Source organism: Zosterops lateralis (assembly GCF_965231275.1).
Source record: "Zosterops lateralis genome assembly, chromosome: 13".
In the NCBI taxonomy this organism is placed as follows: domain Eukaryota; kingdom Metazoa; phylum Chordata; class Aves; order Passeriformes; family Zosteropidae; genus Zosterops; species Zosterops lateralis.
In genome coordinates, this window is record NC_139773.1 from 10,788,120 (window position 1) to 10,805,523 (window position 17,404).

Here is a 17,404-nt window from a genome sequence, read left to right on the forward strand (position 1 = left end):
TGTTAAGAACTCTCTGAAAAACCACACCAGTTTCAATAACAGCTTCAACCAGCAGTTTTGTTGCCAGTAAGAGCAGTGTATAATTTTGTTGGAATGATTTTTGCAAAGAGAAGACTTGAAGAAATGGTTATGATAAAGTTTGCATCAGTGGCGACGTCATGTAGGAGCCGTAATGGTTTTCTGTATTTTCTTACCATGTTCTTTAGAAAGCCACATTTATGACAGTTGGTGTAATGGGGGAAGGCAGTCTTTTTATTATCTGAGAGTGGGAGAGAAACAGGTCTTGTTCCTTCACCCACGAGAAGCAGACTGGAGCTTAATTGGAGAATTGTACCTCTGTCCACAGGAGTGTAGGCTAGAATTAGCTTTGTTCTTGCCACCCGGCGATGCTAATGGGAACTCTGTGAATGTGAAGCCAAAGTCCCAGTACGACACTGCTTGTACTGAATAAATTAGAAGAAAGGATGTTAAGTTCCCAGCTGGATGGCCTTTCTGGATGAGCATAGCAGCATCAGTGCAGGAGGAGAACAAGGGAGCTACTGCTGCTGCTGGGTGTAGTCACTGCACTGGCCCTGAGGAGTGAATAACTCTGTAGTGCTGGTCCTGCTGAAGGGCTCTGCACTGGCCTGACTTGGTGTGCAGAGCCCTTCTCCCTGCCCCAAGGGTTGGGATGCAGCAGTATCCATCCTAAGAGCCAAACTCCTCTTCTTGCCTATTACAGAGGGCTGAGCTGGTGCTGATGAAGAACAGGGCTTGGATCTGTACAATTAGAGAGTAAAAACACAAACAGGGACACAGAAAAATGAAACAAAAATTTAGTTCTACCCTTAAGCCCCAGAGACTGCAGGAAAATTATCTGCCCCACAAGGCATTTGTGATTCACAGCAAATTGTGCCAAAGAATGGGAAGAAAGACAAAGAATATATAATTTCTATTGAAAACAAGAAGCAAAATGTTTCCCTTCATTCAGCTGGGAGTTTCAGTTTGGCAAGTTCCTATTAAAAGGCCTGTAATGTGTGAGTGGGTAAAGCAAATTATTTACTGTGCTGAGCAGAACAACACTGTCAGCCCCTCTTTCAAGTCTGTTGTCCCTCTGGCTGCAGCAGCAGTGTGTGTTTTCTGGCCTGCTTTCCAGTCATGGTGGTGACTCAGTGTAGTGTTTGCAGGCTGAGCTGCCAAATGCCTGTTCCAAATGGGACAGTTCCACTTGTTTTTTTTATTTATTATTTTTATACAAATTTGTTCAAAGAGCCATGCTGAGAAGCTGCTCTGTTTGTTTCCTTTTTGCTTTTGTTTCATAAACTGAAAAAAAAATCCTTTCCAGCTCCAGCATCCTTTATCCTCCCATTTCCCCTCATGATGTCACCTAAGTTATGACAGGAAGGCAACATCTGACATGCAGAGACACCTCTGCACTCTGAGCAGGATGCTGGGACTAAGCACACTTAACACATTTTATTCCCAAGACATCTGCATTCAACAAGTAGAGCTGTGCCTTTGGTTTGAACAGATCTCAGAGGTGAACATCCTTTCTTGATTCCTAGTCGTTTACCTACTAGGATATTTTCTACCCTTTGTAACTCAACAGTCTCTAATTTTCCACACCTAATTTCCATACTTGTGTTTCTGGAGCTTTCATTTATTTATGCTACCTTTCTCATATTTAATTTTTCCATGCATTTGGAGTTGTGTAAGTCTCACTTTGCTTCTTCTGTTTTCCCTTCCATGTACCTAAAAATGAGGGAAAATAGTTGGTTTGGGCATCTCATTTTGGTGAGAACTGTGGAACTGGTATTTCTGGCCATTTCTGTGTTATCAAATTTTTTTTTTACTGTCGGTTTCTTCCTTTATGAAGAACTTTCTTCCCCACAAGAATTTTCTTCTGAAAAATGTCATGGTTATACTGACCTAATAAAAGGTCAGAATGTTTCTGCTGCTTTTTATCTCCCTCTTTGTACAAAACACTGCAGGAACTGTTAGCACATTATTATTATCATTATTGTTCCCTGCTCTGACTGTAGAGCAAGACCTTGTTAGGTGCCAGAGAAATCTTGTATGTTCCTTGCTTCAAAGAGTTTCTATTCTGAGTAGACAGCATTGCAAACTCCTGTACCTATCCATCCTTAAAGAATCCAGCAACAGGGGAAGGGAATGAGGAACATACCTGGGAGTCAATGTGGGATCTGACACTCTGAATAGTAGCAGTGCTGTCAGAATGATTGATACACTGACGGGATTTGTGTGCCAAGGGTGACTCTGCATCTCGGGTCAGTCCCTCTTCTCAAACCAACTATTCCACTCTTAATGTGCAAGTCCATTAATCCTTGGGTTGCAGCAGAGAGTTACATTTTTCTGCCTGCACAGTTCTCATCACTATGCATGTAGTGATGAATTGATCCTCTCCAGACTTTTGAGAAGGCAGATAAGGAATAGAGAGATTAGATAACTTGCCCCAAGATGCCCAAGAGATCTGTCACAAAGGCAGTGACTGAATCCAGAAACTGGAGTTCAGTGCTAGCTCAGAGCTGTGGCTAACTTTCATAATCCACCTATAAATTCAGTCAGACATCAAATCTGGTAGCCAGTAGCAGGACTGATCCCAGCAGGATGTGCTGAAAGCATTCCCAAAGCACAAAAGCTTTTGAGTTAGTGTATAGAGACCTTGCTAATGGATTGTTTTTAATTCTTAAATGTTACAGAATAATGGTGATGGAGAGTCAATCAAAACAGTTCTCAGGTCTCCTGAAAACCGTATCCTTATCAAACGCATGTTGATAAAGTGTGCTGACATTTCCAATCCATGCAGACCCAGAGAACAGTGTATAGAATGGGCTGGACGCATCTCTGAGGAGTACTTTGCACAGGTAAGACAGCTAAAACAGGCTGCTGAAACTGCAGGTGAGCATCTCTTTAAAAGGGAGAAGGGTGCCAGTATCACAGAATATCTGAGGCTGCATTATGGAATGTGAAAAATAATAGCCTTTTTATTTTAAATGATGGGTATTACTCATGCCAATACACAACTAGATGCCTTCAGAGAGATGAAAGTTGACAGCTTCTATTGTGCAGTTTCTGAAAAATACAAGCTTTCAAGTTGTTCAGTTTGGAACAGGGTTTTTTGAGCCTTGTCTGCAAATGCACTCCCATCACATGAGACAGAGCAAGGATGCCTTCTGTACCCGTGTGCTGGCTTTGCCTCAGGAATAGGATCATCAAGTTCTAGTGTTTGGATGGGAGCAGCACTCACTCCAAGAAATGCTGTAAGCTGTGCTGAGGCAAGGTTTTAGGAAGATCCTACTTCCTAAAGGAAAAGGAGAGGGCAGTCATTATTACAGATGATAGAGCAAACACTGCAGTTGGAACATGGCACCCCAAGCAAGGGGCAAGGGAATAAAAAAAGTTCTTTGCCACGTCAAAGTGGGAAAGATCACCACTTCCATCAGAGATTGAAAGTGGTTGAGCAGCTCTTAGGTCCAAAGCAGTCATAACTTGGTAATATGTGAAGTTACTTAGGGTCAGCTTGTGTGCAGATACAGGAGGTAAACATATCCTTTTGTGGGAAACAGTGGAAGGCACTATTTGTCTGCTGTTTTGCTGAAACTGAACAACGAGATGCTTAAGATTGAGTTGCTGCTGCTTCAGATTTGTTCAGGTTCCTCCTTTGATTTAGCAGATGCATGCTCTAGTCAGTGCCAAACAATCTGCTGCTAAAGGAAGCCTATTAACAGAATGTGTCTTAGATGAATAATCACTAATGTTTTTTGCAGACTGATGAAGAAAGGAGACAAGGTTTACCTGTTGTGATGCCAGTTTTTGACAGAAATACTTGCAGCATCCCCAAATCCCAATTATCATTCATTGATTACTTCATTATTGATATGTTTGATGCCTGGGATGGTAAGCAAAACTCTGCTGTTTCCTGATGTGAACATTTTGTGAAAATTTGAAACTGCTGTGATAGAAAATTTCTTTTTTATGGCTCCTAAATAAAGGGAGAGAAAAGGGAAGATTCCTGCAGTTCAAGTATGATTAATAACTTCTTTATTGCTTATAAGTGTTGCTACAAGCAATTCTCATGGCTTGTCTTTAATATACCAGATTCAGGCAATCTTTAAGTTTTTAAACTTGCTTCTCTGTAAACTGAGAACAGAACATATTCTCTTTGATAGCTCTTTGAGCACAGTCATTTTGTCCATGTTAATATTGGTTATTCTTCAAGGCAAATTTCTACAGTCTGGAAACTGCTTGGGGGAGCAGCTGTTCCCTTCCAAGTGCTGCCTCCATGGTAAAAGTGGTCAGAAATGTGACTCTCCTGAATGCCAGATCCTGACATGTGACTGAGGTTTGATGGGGCAGGATAATTACAACCATAATTAGCTATGCCCCTCTTGGAAAATTGTGTTCCTTTGCTGGGACTTGGAATACCAGTATTAAGTAGTTTTACAGAACAGTTCTCAGTGGCCTGAGTGCTACACCAGTGCTGAGAGCTACACAGCCAAACCTATTTCAAGCATCAGTATGACATTCAAGCTTTTCTACTTAACACAGTTGCCCGGACATTTCAAGTGATATTTAAGCAGACAGAATCTGTGACTATGTCAGTTCTGCAAACTCAATACTTTCTGCTCTTTCTTCCCTAGCATTTGCAGACCTGCCAAATCTGATGGAGCATCTGAATAATAACATTAAATACTGGAAAGGACTGGATGCAAGGAACCTGCGAGTCCTTCGACCACCACCAGAATAGCAGTTAGACCACAGTGTGTCATTCACTAGCCAGATGCATATTTATTCAAGCTCACTTTTATCTGTGTGAATTCAGATTTGATTTGGTCTCTTCAGTATTACAGTAAAGCTAGCCCATGCACTTGGGGAACTTTCACATTCAAGAGAACACGAGGTCAGCCGTTGACTTCCACAAAGTACCATGTGTGGACTCGGATGAAATAAGCCCACCAAGTGGAATTACACTGGATTGCTGCAGTACTTGTACTGAAGAGGGTTTATTATGAACATACTTCTGCGGTATCTTCATGCCAGCACATGAAGCTGGAAGACCTTGAAGAGAATCCTCATAAAAGGACATTCACTAGAAGTTTATCTATTAATAGAAACTCACAGCTTTTATGAGAAAGCTACATGCTTTTTATAAGCACTTAAGACAGTTATGTAGAACAATCAGACATTTAAAATGCAACTGTCTATGAAAGAATTTTTGATCTATGAAAAATAGATGTACTGTATTTTTTCACATCACAGAAGGTGCAATCATTCACTTCTGAGCACTACTGAAAGTGAGTTCTCCTTAAGAAATTTAGTAGCAAATGTAAAAAATAACACAAGAATTTTTGAGGTTGATCGTTAGCATCTATGATTAAAATGTTATGTTTTATTTATTTTGTTAGATGTTCAATATTTTCTATGAATTTATAAATACTTAAAAGCCAAAGCCAACTTTAGATGCATTATAAATTTACATGATTCATACTCATTAATATACATTTAATTGATGTACAGACCTTTTATTTTCATAATGCAAATACAAAATACTATACAATGATACATTTTTATTGCACTGTAAGGATAGATGTGTATGTTTAAATATTGTCTGATTTATGTTAATTAAAATAAGTTTTATTAAAAAGGTCTCACTTGAGAATAGTAGAATAAACAAGAACTGTATACTGTCTGAGCACCAGAACTGCAGTAGTTCTCCCACAAACCAGTGAGGACCACCTGATCTTCTCTTGGCTACAAAAATAATAATGTGTTGGAGCTCTCTGTTTTCTCCCATGACATTTTATGACTGAATTCCCTGTTAAAGTCTGCCTTATTTTATATAGTATTTCTACAAAGCATTCCACAGCATATATGAAGAGGTGATACTAAGCATCTAATGAATTTCAACATTTTATAGCCAATGTACTTTCCTCTGCCATAAAAGAAAAAGAACATAAAACCACCAACAAAAACCTTTAACTCAAGAAGTTTGTAAAGGCTGTGTACCTTCACAATTTGAATGAAACCTTCATAGCAACTACCAGAAAATAATAAAATGTATATTTTAAGAAGTGTCAAGTCCTACCCATTTCATTTGAAATGTATATGCACTTTGTAGTTTGCAGACTAACAAACACATGAAATTATTTTAAAAATAACTAAGATACTTTTTGTCTGGGGAAGGGAAAAGTTGAGGGGGTTGAACTGGCATAAGGGTGATGAAAGGTGGTGTGTAGCTGGCAAACCCCTGTGTTTGTGGCCTGCCCTTGGCAAACCCATCAGACCCCTGTGTGCCCTTGGAGAAGTCTCTTCACAGCTACAAGTATTGTCATGCTGTGCTCCACTGAAGGACTCCAGGAGTGTCCTGTCAGCCTTCTCAGTCAACAGAAAGGTGTCTAAAGGCACTGAAAGAGTTGCTGACTGTCGTTACTGCAGAGGCAATTGACTTTAGAGACATTTTGAACCATTCCTGAAGAAGCAGAAGAAGGGAAGAGGTGGATGATGAAGCAGTTCAGGGACTGCAGCAGTAGCAGCCTTAAGGTAAGAAAGGAAGAGGTGACCTCTCCAGGTGTTATCTGCTTCTGTGTTTCTCCTTCTTCTCCAAGCCAGTGAGACTGATGGGCTACCATCCTGTTCCTGTTAGTGTCATGCCTTTCTGCCCTTACCCTGCCTGTGTGGTCTCTTTACCTACTCAGAATTCAGTTAGATACTGTTGGGGCAGGGAATTCAATTTTGTAATTCCATTTAGTTCATTCTTGTGTGCATATTGCCGAAGCCAGGGGGCTCAGATCCTGTGAGGGGTGCCCAGACTGTGCCACTGTCTCACAGTAGTAGGACAGGAGCTTCTCAGGTTAGTCTTCCAGAGGTTCTACAATCCATGCTGAAGGAGCAGATATATTTTCATTGAAGGCTCAATGAAACAAGTATCCTGCTTTCACAGGGAACGTGCAAGGAGAGGGAGAGCTGGCTGACAGTTTTCCTGGCAATATTACATTGTATTTCCCTGTGCTGCATCTATTGTAACCATCTATAATTTGCTATCTGGTATTAATCTCTTCTGTTCCTTGCAGGCTCCTGTGTCTCCCTTAGAGGAAAATTGTATCACACCATCAGTATCTCCTCCACTTATCTGCTGCAATGAGGATGGGAGAGGAAGTGTGGGCATGAGCATGTGGGCCTAGAGACTTGTCTGCAGGTAAAAACCATGGAATCATTTAGGCTAGAAAAGACCTTTAAGATTATGGAGTCAAACTGTTCCTCCAGCACTGCCAAATCCACCACTAAACCATGTTCCCAAGTGCTACATGTTTTAAATCCCTTCAGGGGTGGTGACGCCACCACTGCCCTGGGCAGCCTGTTCCAGTGCCTAACAATCCTTCAAATAAAGAAAATTTCCTAATATCTAATATAAACTTCCCCTGGTGCAACTTGAGGCCATTTCCTATCACTTGTTTCAAGGGAGGAGAGACTGACTCCCACCTGGCTACAGTGTCATTTCAGATAGTTCTAGAGAATGACAAGGTCTCCCCTGAGCCTCCTTTTCCTCAGGCTAAACACCCCTAGATCCCTCAGGTGCTTTTCACAAGACTTGTGCTCCAGACCCTTGCCCAGCTCTGTTTACCTTCTGTGGACACACTCCAGCACCTCAATGTCCTTCTTGTCATGAGGGACCCAGAACTGGACAGACCACTCGAGCTGTGGCCTCACCTGTGCCTGTCCAGGGGACAATCCCTACCCTGGCCCTGCTGTCCCTGTCACAGCCCCGGTGCCATCGGCACTCTCGGCACCCTCTGGCTCATGTCCAGCTGCTGCTGCCCAGCACCCGGGTCCTTTCCCGATGGCACTTCCCAGCCCCTCTGCCCCAGCCTGTAACACTCTGTGGGGTTGTTGTGACCCAAGGGCAGCACCCGGCCCTTGGCCTTGTTGAACCCTACACCACCGGCATCATTCCATGGATCCAGCCTGTCCAGACGCCTCTGTGGAGCCTTCCTACCCTACCAAGCAAGACTCCTATCCAACTTGATGTCGTCTGCAAATTGACTGAGGGTGCACTTCATGCCCTCATCCAGATCCTCGATAAAGATATTAAACATAACTGCCCAGAAAAAGTATTTCTTCATAAGCATAGTTATTATTCTGGGTTATATTAATATATGGTATAAAAGCAGTTAATTTCATCTGCTATAAAGATACCTGATGTATCATCATTGAAAAAATGTGATCAGTATGATTAATTCCCTGAAATTCACACTGCATCTTTATTTCTGTTACTTGGACTATAGAACTGTGCTAATTAACTCTCTCTATAAGCCAGATTTATGTCCATATTGGTGTACAATAATTTCACTTAACATAAAACACTGATTTTCAGCCACTGCAGCTTTGTTCACTCTCCTGTCCATCTAAATTTGCCAAGGACAGATTATAATTAAAATCTGGAGCCATGATGCCTGATCTTTACTTTCTTCCCACTGAGCTTCTCTCCAAGCCACACCTCTGAAGCCTTCTGTGCACTGTGAGGCTGTGCCTGTTCCATGGGGTGATCCCAGGCTGCTGCCCATACGGAGTGAATGGCCCTGCTGTGGAGCAGTTATGGCTCTAACATGATTCTCACTGCTCCAGGATGCAGATTCTTTCGATCCCATTGCAAGTGCTTCAGCCATTCCAGATCCCCTTCCTTTATTCTCTGGGATTACACAGCAACAACACATGCCCTGTGCTCTGAACCCTGTCCAGCTTTTTGAATGGTCACTCAGTGACAGAACTTCCTGGGGACAGAAATGGCTTTACTGATGGTCCTTCACCATGGAAGGGAGAACACTGAAATTAACTGAGTATGATTGAAATGTTCCCAATTTCAGCTAGGCTGGCAGTCTTATGCAGTGTCTGCACTTTTTATTTGTTCTTGCTTTAATGCTAATACAAGAGTAAATTCCAATGTAGACATGATGAAGGAGAGGTCCTTTATGCATCTCCAGGGCTTTAGTATAAAGCCTTGTGTTGTAAAACTTAATAAGGTTCAATAATTCAGCATTAAATGACAGAATGACTGGCTCTGTTTTCCATGCTGTGTAATTTTTATCAGGTAATCCTGCTTCGAAACCTGGGTATCACTGTAGATGCTTCCAGGTGAATCTAAACTATTGTGATCTGGTAAAAAAAATGTTGGCTTCTCAGCAAATTGTCCTAGATGAATATCTTTTTCCCTTGTATAAAATTTGGAGTAATAACTGCTTATTCTGACAAAAGGAGAAACCAGACAGGTGATATGCACAGTTACCTTATCACAGGTCTGAAGATGGCTTTCATACTCCAATTTACCAGTGGCTATATATAAATTAAAAATCACCTGAAATGATTGCCTGAGTAAATGCCTTGTTTTTTGTTGCAACGCCTTTTCATCTGGGTGTTTCTGCTTGTGTCAGTAATCATTGATAAAACACTTAAGAAAATATGTCTTGAACATGAAGAAACTGAGCAATGGCAAAGCCATTCCTGCATAAAAAGAGGGATAACATATATCTAATAATCACTTGCTGGGTGCTGAGAAACAACACAGGCAAACAGTAGTTGTGCCCTTCAGTGAGACCAGAAGGGTTTGAGTCATGACTCTGCAAGGAGTGCTGTGAAATGAATTCTCAGAGCTATTCACAAGCTTCAAAACAAATAATCTCTCTGCTGATGTGTGACATCATGCCTCCAAGGTACAGGGGTCCCAGGGGTGCTGTTAAATGATAGCAGGATGGAGTGCAGTTTGTCCTGACATGATGTTTAGATGCAGAAAACAAGCTTTCAAATTGCTGCCATGTCCCCGTGCAGCCTGTGCTGCTGGTTCAGAACAAAAGAGGATGTCCAGGAGTTTCAGCTGGGTTTTGCTGGTGGTTTTTTTTGTTGGGTTTGTTTTTTTTTTTGGCTCTGTGGGCAAAGGGCCGTGGCTTAACTTCACTGAATGCTTTCTTTCGGTGCCTGCAATGAATGTTACTTGGGCAAAGTGTCTCATGTTTTCCTTTTTTCCACTTGTTTAATATCTTAAATCTCCTCCCACACTTCCTATACAAACCTCAGTGGACTCAGCTCCATAAACCCCGTGAAGCAATGGCAGTTGCCTCTTTAGCAAGCAAGGCAACTGTGTTAGGAAAGGCTAGGGAAACCAGAGCCACTAAGCAAAGTAGCTTTGAGGCTTCTAAATATTTGAAATCCTGGGTCTTCAAGGCCTGCCTGTGGCTTTACAGTAAGAGTTAGGCCAGGAAACAGTCTTCTGGTCTGCTCATGTTCCGCTTTTCCCCCTCTGTTCCAGCTTCTCTGCTTCCATTTTTCTTCTTAGCTCATTTGCCAAGAGTCCTTGCTTTAACTTCCACTGGCTGAACATCTCCCTCAAACACACAGCCATAATGCTGGGACTAAACCCTGCCTTTCAAACTGACTCTTGCTGCTTACTACAGCTTTTACTACAAGAAAATCTTTTTCTTTCTGACCCAAAGTGAGCCTGGAGAAATGTCTTGTAATGGCTGAAAGCCTTACATTGGTATCCACAGGCAGAAGGAGAATACACAGTTATCTGAAATAGCTTGTGAGCACTGCAGTGCTGCTGGGGCAGTGAGACTAGGTGTGCAAGGTCTTTGGTACTGTACTCCCACATGTAGAGTGAAGTTCAGGAGAGTTCTCAGGCACTTCTGCCTTTGAGGTTATGTTAGCAAGCACAAGCAGCTGGGGACACTTGATGAAATTTGAATCTGCCTTTTCTTGGTTGCTTGCTCCCCCCGTCGAGTGGCAAGAGTCATTGCTAGAGCTCAAACTCATCTTAGTTCAGCCCACAGAACAGTCATTAACAGAAATTACTTCATCCTTTTATTACATAGGTAGTGAAATACTGCACCAATGCATACAGTTTTCAAGAGGAAGCCAGAAAGGTGATTCCTGTCTTTGAAACAAAGGAAGGAATTTAGCCAGTGTGTAATTATTCAAGTGAGAAGTTGGTCCTGTCTGTATTTAATATTCCAGAGTGGTATTTGATGTAAATCCTTCCCCAGAGTTCATTACATTAGCTCTTAGTTCAACCTGAGCATGCTGAGTGCCAAGTTCAGCATGCAGCATGTTTTATCACCAAGGAGAATGACGTCAACCTGGTGATCCTGCAGCTCTCCAGCTCAGGGGAGGAAATATGGCTTTGTCTTCAGCCTAAAGATGAAATTGAATATATTTAATAAGATTTTCTTGGTATTTGCAGTGTAAAATGTGTGAGGAATATTGCATTTTACCTCCAGCAAGAACTGTCCCTTTTTGCCCCCTCCAAGTTTCTTTGTTTGTAATATTATTCTACGCAGAAAATTAATTTTTTTCCTTTTCAGATCCCTAAGCTTTACAAGAAGATGCCCAGAGCCCTTTGACAGGTGGGTGAAATGAGCTGCAGGGAAGCACAGGGGCTTGTGGGCATCCACATCAGGACATCACAGCAAACCCTGGCCGAGTCCTGGGGCTGCCTGGCTGCTGCTGAGGGCTCTGCTGAGGATCCTGCTGACTGCCAAAACAATAAAATAAAATAAATAAATGGGAAGAGAAATGTAGAAAGCAGGTGCTTTCGTAAGGGTTTGTCTCTGGTGTTTTTCAGAGATAGTGGTCAGAGCTCCTGAGATGCCAGAGCTTTGTCCTCCCGCTCCAGGGTGTGCCGAGCTTGGTGGGACCCGGGAGAGCCGAGTGCCCTGGGCGGGCACAGAGCCCCAGCACTGTCCCCACGCCGGGTGGTGCCGCCTGTTCCAGGCTCTGCTTACCGTAAGTAAGGCAGACTGCAAGGGTACAGCGGGAATGTGAGTGCTCAGGGCAGGCAAGACGCCCAGCCACCTCTCTGGGACTGGGCTGGGAACTGGTGCTTAACATCAGACACGGCTTTGGGGGTTAATGAGGGAGAAAGACTCCAATTGCTTGAATACAGACAGTTTTCAGGATATTGTGAGATCAGAGTGAAGTACTCCTCACCTGACAAGCAAGCCCTAAAAGCGAGCAGCCTTTCCCAGCCCCTCGAAATCCACGCTGGCAGACTCAGTGCCAGTGTGCTGTCCCTTATTATCTGCTATGACAGATCTCTGACAAGGCAAGGTCAGAAAGCACAAAGGTTCAGCTGCTCTATCATGTCAGAAACAAACAAAAAACCAAAACACCAACCAACCAACCAACCAAAAACTACACAGAAACCCCAACAACAAAACCCAAACAACCCAAAGCCTTGTTTTAAATAAACAAGTGTTCTTTGAACCACAGCAGAGTACATACGTAACAATGTTTGTTAAGTAAATATCAGTGACATATTTAAGTCTGGCTCAGTAGGTATTAGCAAAGTAATATTTGTGTTGCTTTTGTTTTAACAAGAGTCAGTCATGTTTGTAGAAGGTGGTCTGAAAAGGGGACTTTGGATTTGGGGTTTTATTTCTTCCATCTGCCTATCAGTAGCCCCACTTTGGAACTTACAGGTAAAAGTCCTTCCCAATGCATTGAAGTTGGTGACGTTATACTTACTTCCATTGGCTTAGCTCTGTTCATAATCTGTCTCATGAGTGTTACTTCTTACCCATGGATCCACTTCTTAGATAATTTTGTCTTTCTGAAGGAAATCTGTTCTTAGTCTAGTTGCAAGTATATGGTCACATTACTATAGTGTGTACCTGAAATGCCACAGTGCTGTGGCTGAGCAAAGTTCAGACCTACTTCCAGCTCTTCTGATCAGATGCACCCTGAGCTTAGATTGTCTTCTTGTGCTGCAAGCAGAGAGAACCAAAGAACCCCACACAGACCTGCTCTCGCCGCTTTGCCACTGTGCTGACACACTCATGAGAGATTTGCAATGTGCAAAACTCCAGAGAGGGACTGAGACAACACCACACGACCCAAAAGCCAATGCTGCTTTTCCAATCGCAGCAAAACAAACAAACCAACCCCAAAACCCCACAATTAGTTTCTAATTTAAAGAGCTGTTTATATAGGTGTTTGAATTTTTGTATATCCTTTGATCTTTTGGTTTATCTCTTTTGAGAACCAGATATGAACTCCAAGATTAGTGCACAGAGGAATACAAAGCAAGAGAACAGGTTGTAACATCATGATGCTGAATTTGAAATTTTTCACTGGAAACAAAGGCCTTTTTTTGCTGTTGGACAGGTTGTGAGGAAATTGGATTGATTCATAAATGTCCTTTCCTGGATGTCAATATAAGCAATCTCTTTGGGCATGCTCAGAAATTTTGGGCTTAATAAATCCTCACTGTAAACTACATGCTTCCATGTAGGGGAGGCACAATGCTTATTTCATCAAGCATTTTATTACACAGACCATGAAATCTATCTGACTCTCACTGGCACAGGCACAAAACACAGTTCTCTTACAGCAGCCTGGCTGCAGCTTTCACATCAGGGGCACAAGGCAGGAGGTGTCGGGTTGGCCCCAGGCATCTCCTGATGATTCACTTTCCAGTATCAGAGAGGGAATGTAAAGGGATTCTGTTTAGAGATTGAGAGAAAACTTGAGCATATTCAGCAGGCTGCAAAATACGTCTAAGGCAAGGGAGTTAACATGTTACTTTTGCTCCAGCCCAGCGTGGATGAGGGCACCCGTGCAGGGCATTTGGGAGCTGTGAACACCCATCTCAAGGGGTGAGAAATAACAACTTTGTCTGTCCCCAGTCCTGCTGGGGGAGACCCGGGAGCTGCTCTCCCATCCCCAAATCCTGCTGGGGGAGACCCAGGAGCTGCTGAGAGCTGGTGGTTCTCCCTCCTTTGCCAGGGCTGTGCTGGCAGTGGGTGATACCCTCGTGCTTCAGCCTGCAGGATCAAGTACATATTATGGGAAGGAATGGAGATGGACAAGCACAACACAAGACGATGGCTGCTGGAGGCCCCAATTCAGCTGTGTGCGGATGGAGCCCTCATTGGGGAAGCCCTCCATGGCCCAGCCGAGGGCTCAAGGGGGTGCCGAGCGTGGGGAGCTCGGATGGGTCTGTAACGTCTCGGGAAAAGGCTGCGCTAGTCAGGCCGGGGCTGCGGGAACAGAGCTCTCAGAGAACCTCGAAGCATTTCTCCCGCCCGAGGCGCTGTCCCGGCACAGGGAGGGACAGACGGAAGGAAGGAAGGACTGCAGGCAGTGCCCGCCCTCTCCCCGCCCTCTCTCGGGGCAGCGGATCGGCGCCGCCCGGCGCGGGAAATGGCGGCTCCGGGAGGGGAGATGGGAGAGCGCACGGCGGCCGGGCCCGGGCCCCGCTGCTCCTGGGGCGGGCTGAGGTACCCCCGGCCCTCTGCTCCCGGGGACTGAGGCACCCCCGGCCCTCTGCTCCCGGGGAGGGCTGAGGTTCCCCCGGCCCTCTGCTCCCGGGGACTGAGGCACCCCCGGCCGGCAGCGGGTGAGCGGCGAAGCTCGGGCACGGCCTCCCGCGCTGGCCCGCACACGGAGAGGCCCCGTCGCTGTGCGGCTCCCGCGCGGAGGCGCCGAGGCCCGGCCTGCCCGCGGCTGTGCCCGTGAGCCCCGCGGCCCCCGCAGGAGCCGCCGCCGCCCTGCGCGGCCCGGGGGAGCCCCGCGGCCATGGCCGGCCCGGGGCCCGTGAGAGGCGCTCCCACCCCGGGCCCAGGTAAGCGCTGCCCGCCGGGCCTGCTGCCGCCGCCCGGGATGGGCTGCTCGTGCTTTGGTGAGGTAGCCCGGGACCCACTGCTGCGGCCTTTCTGGGGCTGTTTAAACCACAGCTTTGCGCCTGGATTTTATTTAGCTTTTATTCCGCTGCAGCTGTGGGATGAGCATCCTCGTGGCAGAGGGCACAGCCCCTTACAGCCATTTTGTGAAGCAGTTTAGGTCTCAGCATCACTTATATCAGAGCAAGTAAAGCTTAAAAAATAAGCCTCTTTGGAAAAGGTTTAAATAAGGCGGGCTAGGACAGCTGAGTCCCAGTATATATTGGCAGCTGAGCGCACCACCATAAACGGATGGAGAGAAAGTTCAGTTAAAAGGCAGTTTTGTGTTTTGGACTGGCCCAGGACTGCAGTAGAGTCTGAACAGGGAACAAAACCTCACCTTTGCAGGGTCCCTGGTCGCTTTGCTGTGTACTGCTAATGAGTGATATTGGTTACTGTCGGGAAACAGAGGTGGGCAGTAAAAAGCTTGAGCTGCGTTTGAAGACAGGAATAGGGAATTGCCTTCCTGGCTGGGTGGTAAGGCTCTGGAGTCTACTTTAGGAGGGCTCAGTCTGTTCGGAGGCTTCTCAGGAGTTTCTTGCAGAGATTCATCTGGAGGACTAAGAAAGTGGAGCCAGTGGCACTATATTGACTCCACTGATACTATCCTCCTAAATTAAATGGTGGATGAACAAGGCCTGCCTGTGAGAGAAAAGTCAGGACCTACTTGATCTGCCTACAGTGATTTAATGGCAGTGAGAGAGAGCAAGTTAAAAGTCATGTGTTTGTCTAGTAAAAGGTTGGTGTGTTTGTTTTAAATCTACATTAAACTGTATTGCAGGGCCATTGTGTTGTCTCTTCTATTTGTGCTTTTGACATGTCTCTCCTGTGTAATTGCTCACAGGCCCGTTGTTCCTGGCTCCAGCACTGGGTGAGGAGGGACACTGGACATGCCTTCGATTGTGGTAAGCAATTTGAAAACTGTTTCCAGCCTTAGAAACCTGTGTGAGACCGGTGTGGCCTTCTGAAAGGGCTTCACGTGATGCCCTCCAGTGGCAACAACGTGGATTTGAAATCACAGGGAATTGGAAAAGGGAGGGATCCTTCTGGCCTGCCCTGAAGGAGTTTGGGCAGCCCTGCAAAGCCCCCAGGTTAGCGACTGGGAGAGGCATGATTGGGGATGCTCTGTCCTTTGGCAGTTCCTGATGCTGCAAGTCCTGCAGGGATGCATGGACCACTGCTGCACATTAGGACTGCCTGTGGGCTTCAGCTGGCCAAAACCAGAGCTTTCGGCATGACCTTCTGTCCTTTGCAGAGGACGGATTTTGCTGTGTGCCAGTAAATGCCCGTAAGGAAAAGGAACAGGAAGAAAAAGACACAACAGGTACCAGGAAAAATGCAGCTTGCAGTGCATAATGTTAGAGAAAAGGACAACTCATTTTTAACTGATTGTTGCCCTACCACATGATGTAGTTCAGCCAGAGTTCCTGTATACAGGCCAGAGGTAAGAACTGGTTTTGCCTCATATGAGATAACCTTTCAATGCAGAGAAATAGATCTCAAATCAACAGTTCAACACAGTTCTCTAAGTTGATTGCTATACCCAGAGTTCCAATGAACTGAATACACATCGTGAATAAACTGAATACAGAAACATGGAGGGTTGGTGTGAATTTAAAGCTTAGACCTCTGTAGCAGAAGTGGTGGCCTCCCTGTTAGGGATTTATGTAGAGATTGTTCAAAGCAACAGCTGGTTCTAAGAAACACATGTTGTCAAGTTTCCTTTGCTGTATAAATATTTAGGTGATGGGGTTTGGATTCCTAAGGGAGGAAGAGCTTGGGTAAGTGCCAACAGGTGAAGCTTTTATTAAACAGAAATATACAAACTCATTTCCCTTACTGTTTTTAACCTAGAAGCCAATTACTGCATATTTGTTCTTTCTTTCAGATAATTCTGTCACTGCCTTAGCTGTCCTGTGCCATGCCTGATTACCATGGGGTCATTCTGCTGAGCAGACTGCTCTGTACTCAGCTCTGCATTCTCCAGTAGATTCACCAAGCTGGCAGCATAACAACGGAGCTGTTTGGTCCCTGTGGAGTCACACTGTGAGGGTGTCTGAGCACCTTGCATTTGGCTCAGAAAATCTGCCCTTCTCCAGTGAGAGGGTTGTTGGGTCCTGGGGACTTGCCAGTTCAGTTCACTAGTTGGAAAGTATTTTGCCGGGTTACAGCAATGGTTTAAACACTTGAGGTGAAAGCTGGTGGTGGGGAGTGGAGTCATGGGTCACCAGCGTCCTTTGTGTATTGGAGGCTCTGTTTGGAAGTTTGGATGTCCTCATACCTCATACCTCTGCTCTGATACCTGTGTGTTACACTCTTTCAGGTATCTACTTGAAAATAAAAGTGGAGCTCTCAGTTTTTGGTTGATGGGGTAAAACATGTTCCAGCTGATAGAAGTTGGTTGGACCCAGAGTAAAGGAGTACATTTTAAAGCAAAGAATGGTGCTTTCTAACCACTTCAATCTCCTGCACAGAAGCTGCACCCTAGAGCTGCTGTTCCTTGGAATGGCCATACCAGCATCAACAGGGCACACATAGCCACAAGCTGCTCTGCTCACTGGCAGACAAAGCAACTGAAAGTCTCTGGCCTGCTTACGGCAGGTCTGACAAAGTGACCATAACAACCTTTTCTGCCTTGAAAATATCTTAATTCCTAGTAGGGTAAGAAATGACCCTGTGCTGGTAGAGCTAAACACATC

At 44.8% G+C, this 17,404-nt stretch overlaps 2 protein-coding genes across 8 annotated transcripts in view; both read left to right on the top strand.

The window, feature by feature from the left end:
• PDE8A (phosphodiesterase 8A) overlaps nucleotides 1–17,349 on the top strand; it is a 155,588-nt gene extending 138,239 nt beyond the window's left edge. For all 7 annotated transcript variants that reach the window (XM_083871356.1, XM_083871360.1, XM_083871355.1 and 4 more), the window contains exons 20-27: nucleotides 2,700–2,864; nucleotides 3,768–3,897; nucleotides 4,641–6,540; nucleotides 7,071–7,195; nucleotides 11,349–11,390; nucleotides 11,609–11,769; nucleotides 15,550–15,610; nucleotides 16,594–17,349. In XM_083871356.1, the coding sequence (XP_083727482.1) occupies nucleotides 2,700–2,864; nucleotides 3,768–3,897; nucleotides 4,641–4,747 (402 nt within the window). In that variant the 3' untranslated portion in view covers nucleotides 4,748–6,540; nucleotides 7,071–7,195; nucleotides 11,349–11,390; ... (1 more) ...; nucleotides 15,550–15,610; nucleotides 16,594–17,349. The remainder of the gene's footprint in view (nucleotides 1–2,699; nucleotides 2,865–3,767; nucleotides 3,898–4,640; nucleotides 6,541–7,070; nucleotides 7,196–11,348; nucleotides 11,391–11,608; nucleotides 11,770–15,549; nucleotides 15,611–16,593) is intronic.
• RAMAC (RNA guanine-7 methyltransferase activating subunit) overlaps nucleotides 14,076–17,404 on the top strand; it is a gene marked incomplete at its 5' end in the record, with an annotated part of 125,048 nt that continues 121,719 nt past the window's right edge. Inside the window, one exon of the mRNA XM_083871368.1 lies at nucleotides 14,076–14,079. The remainder of the gene's footprint in view (nucleotides 14,080–17,404) is intronic.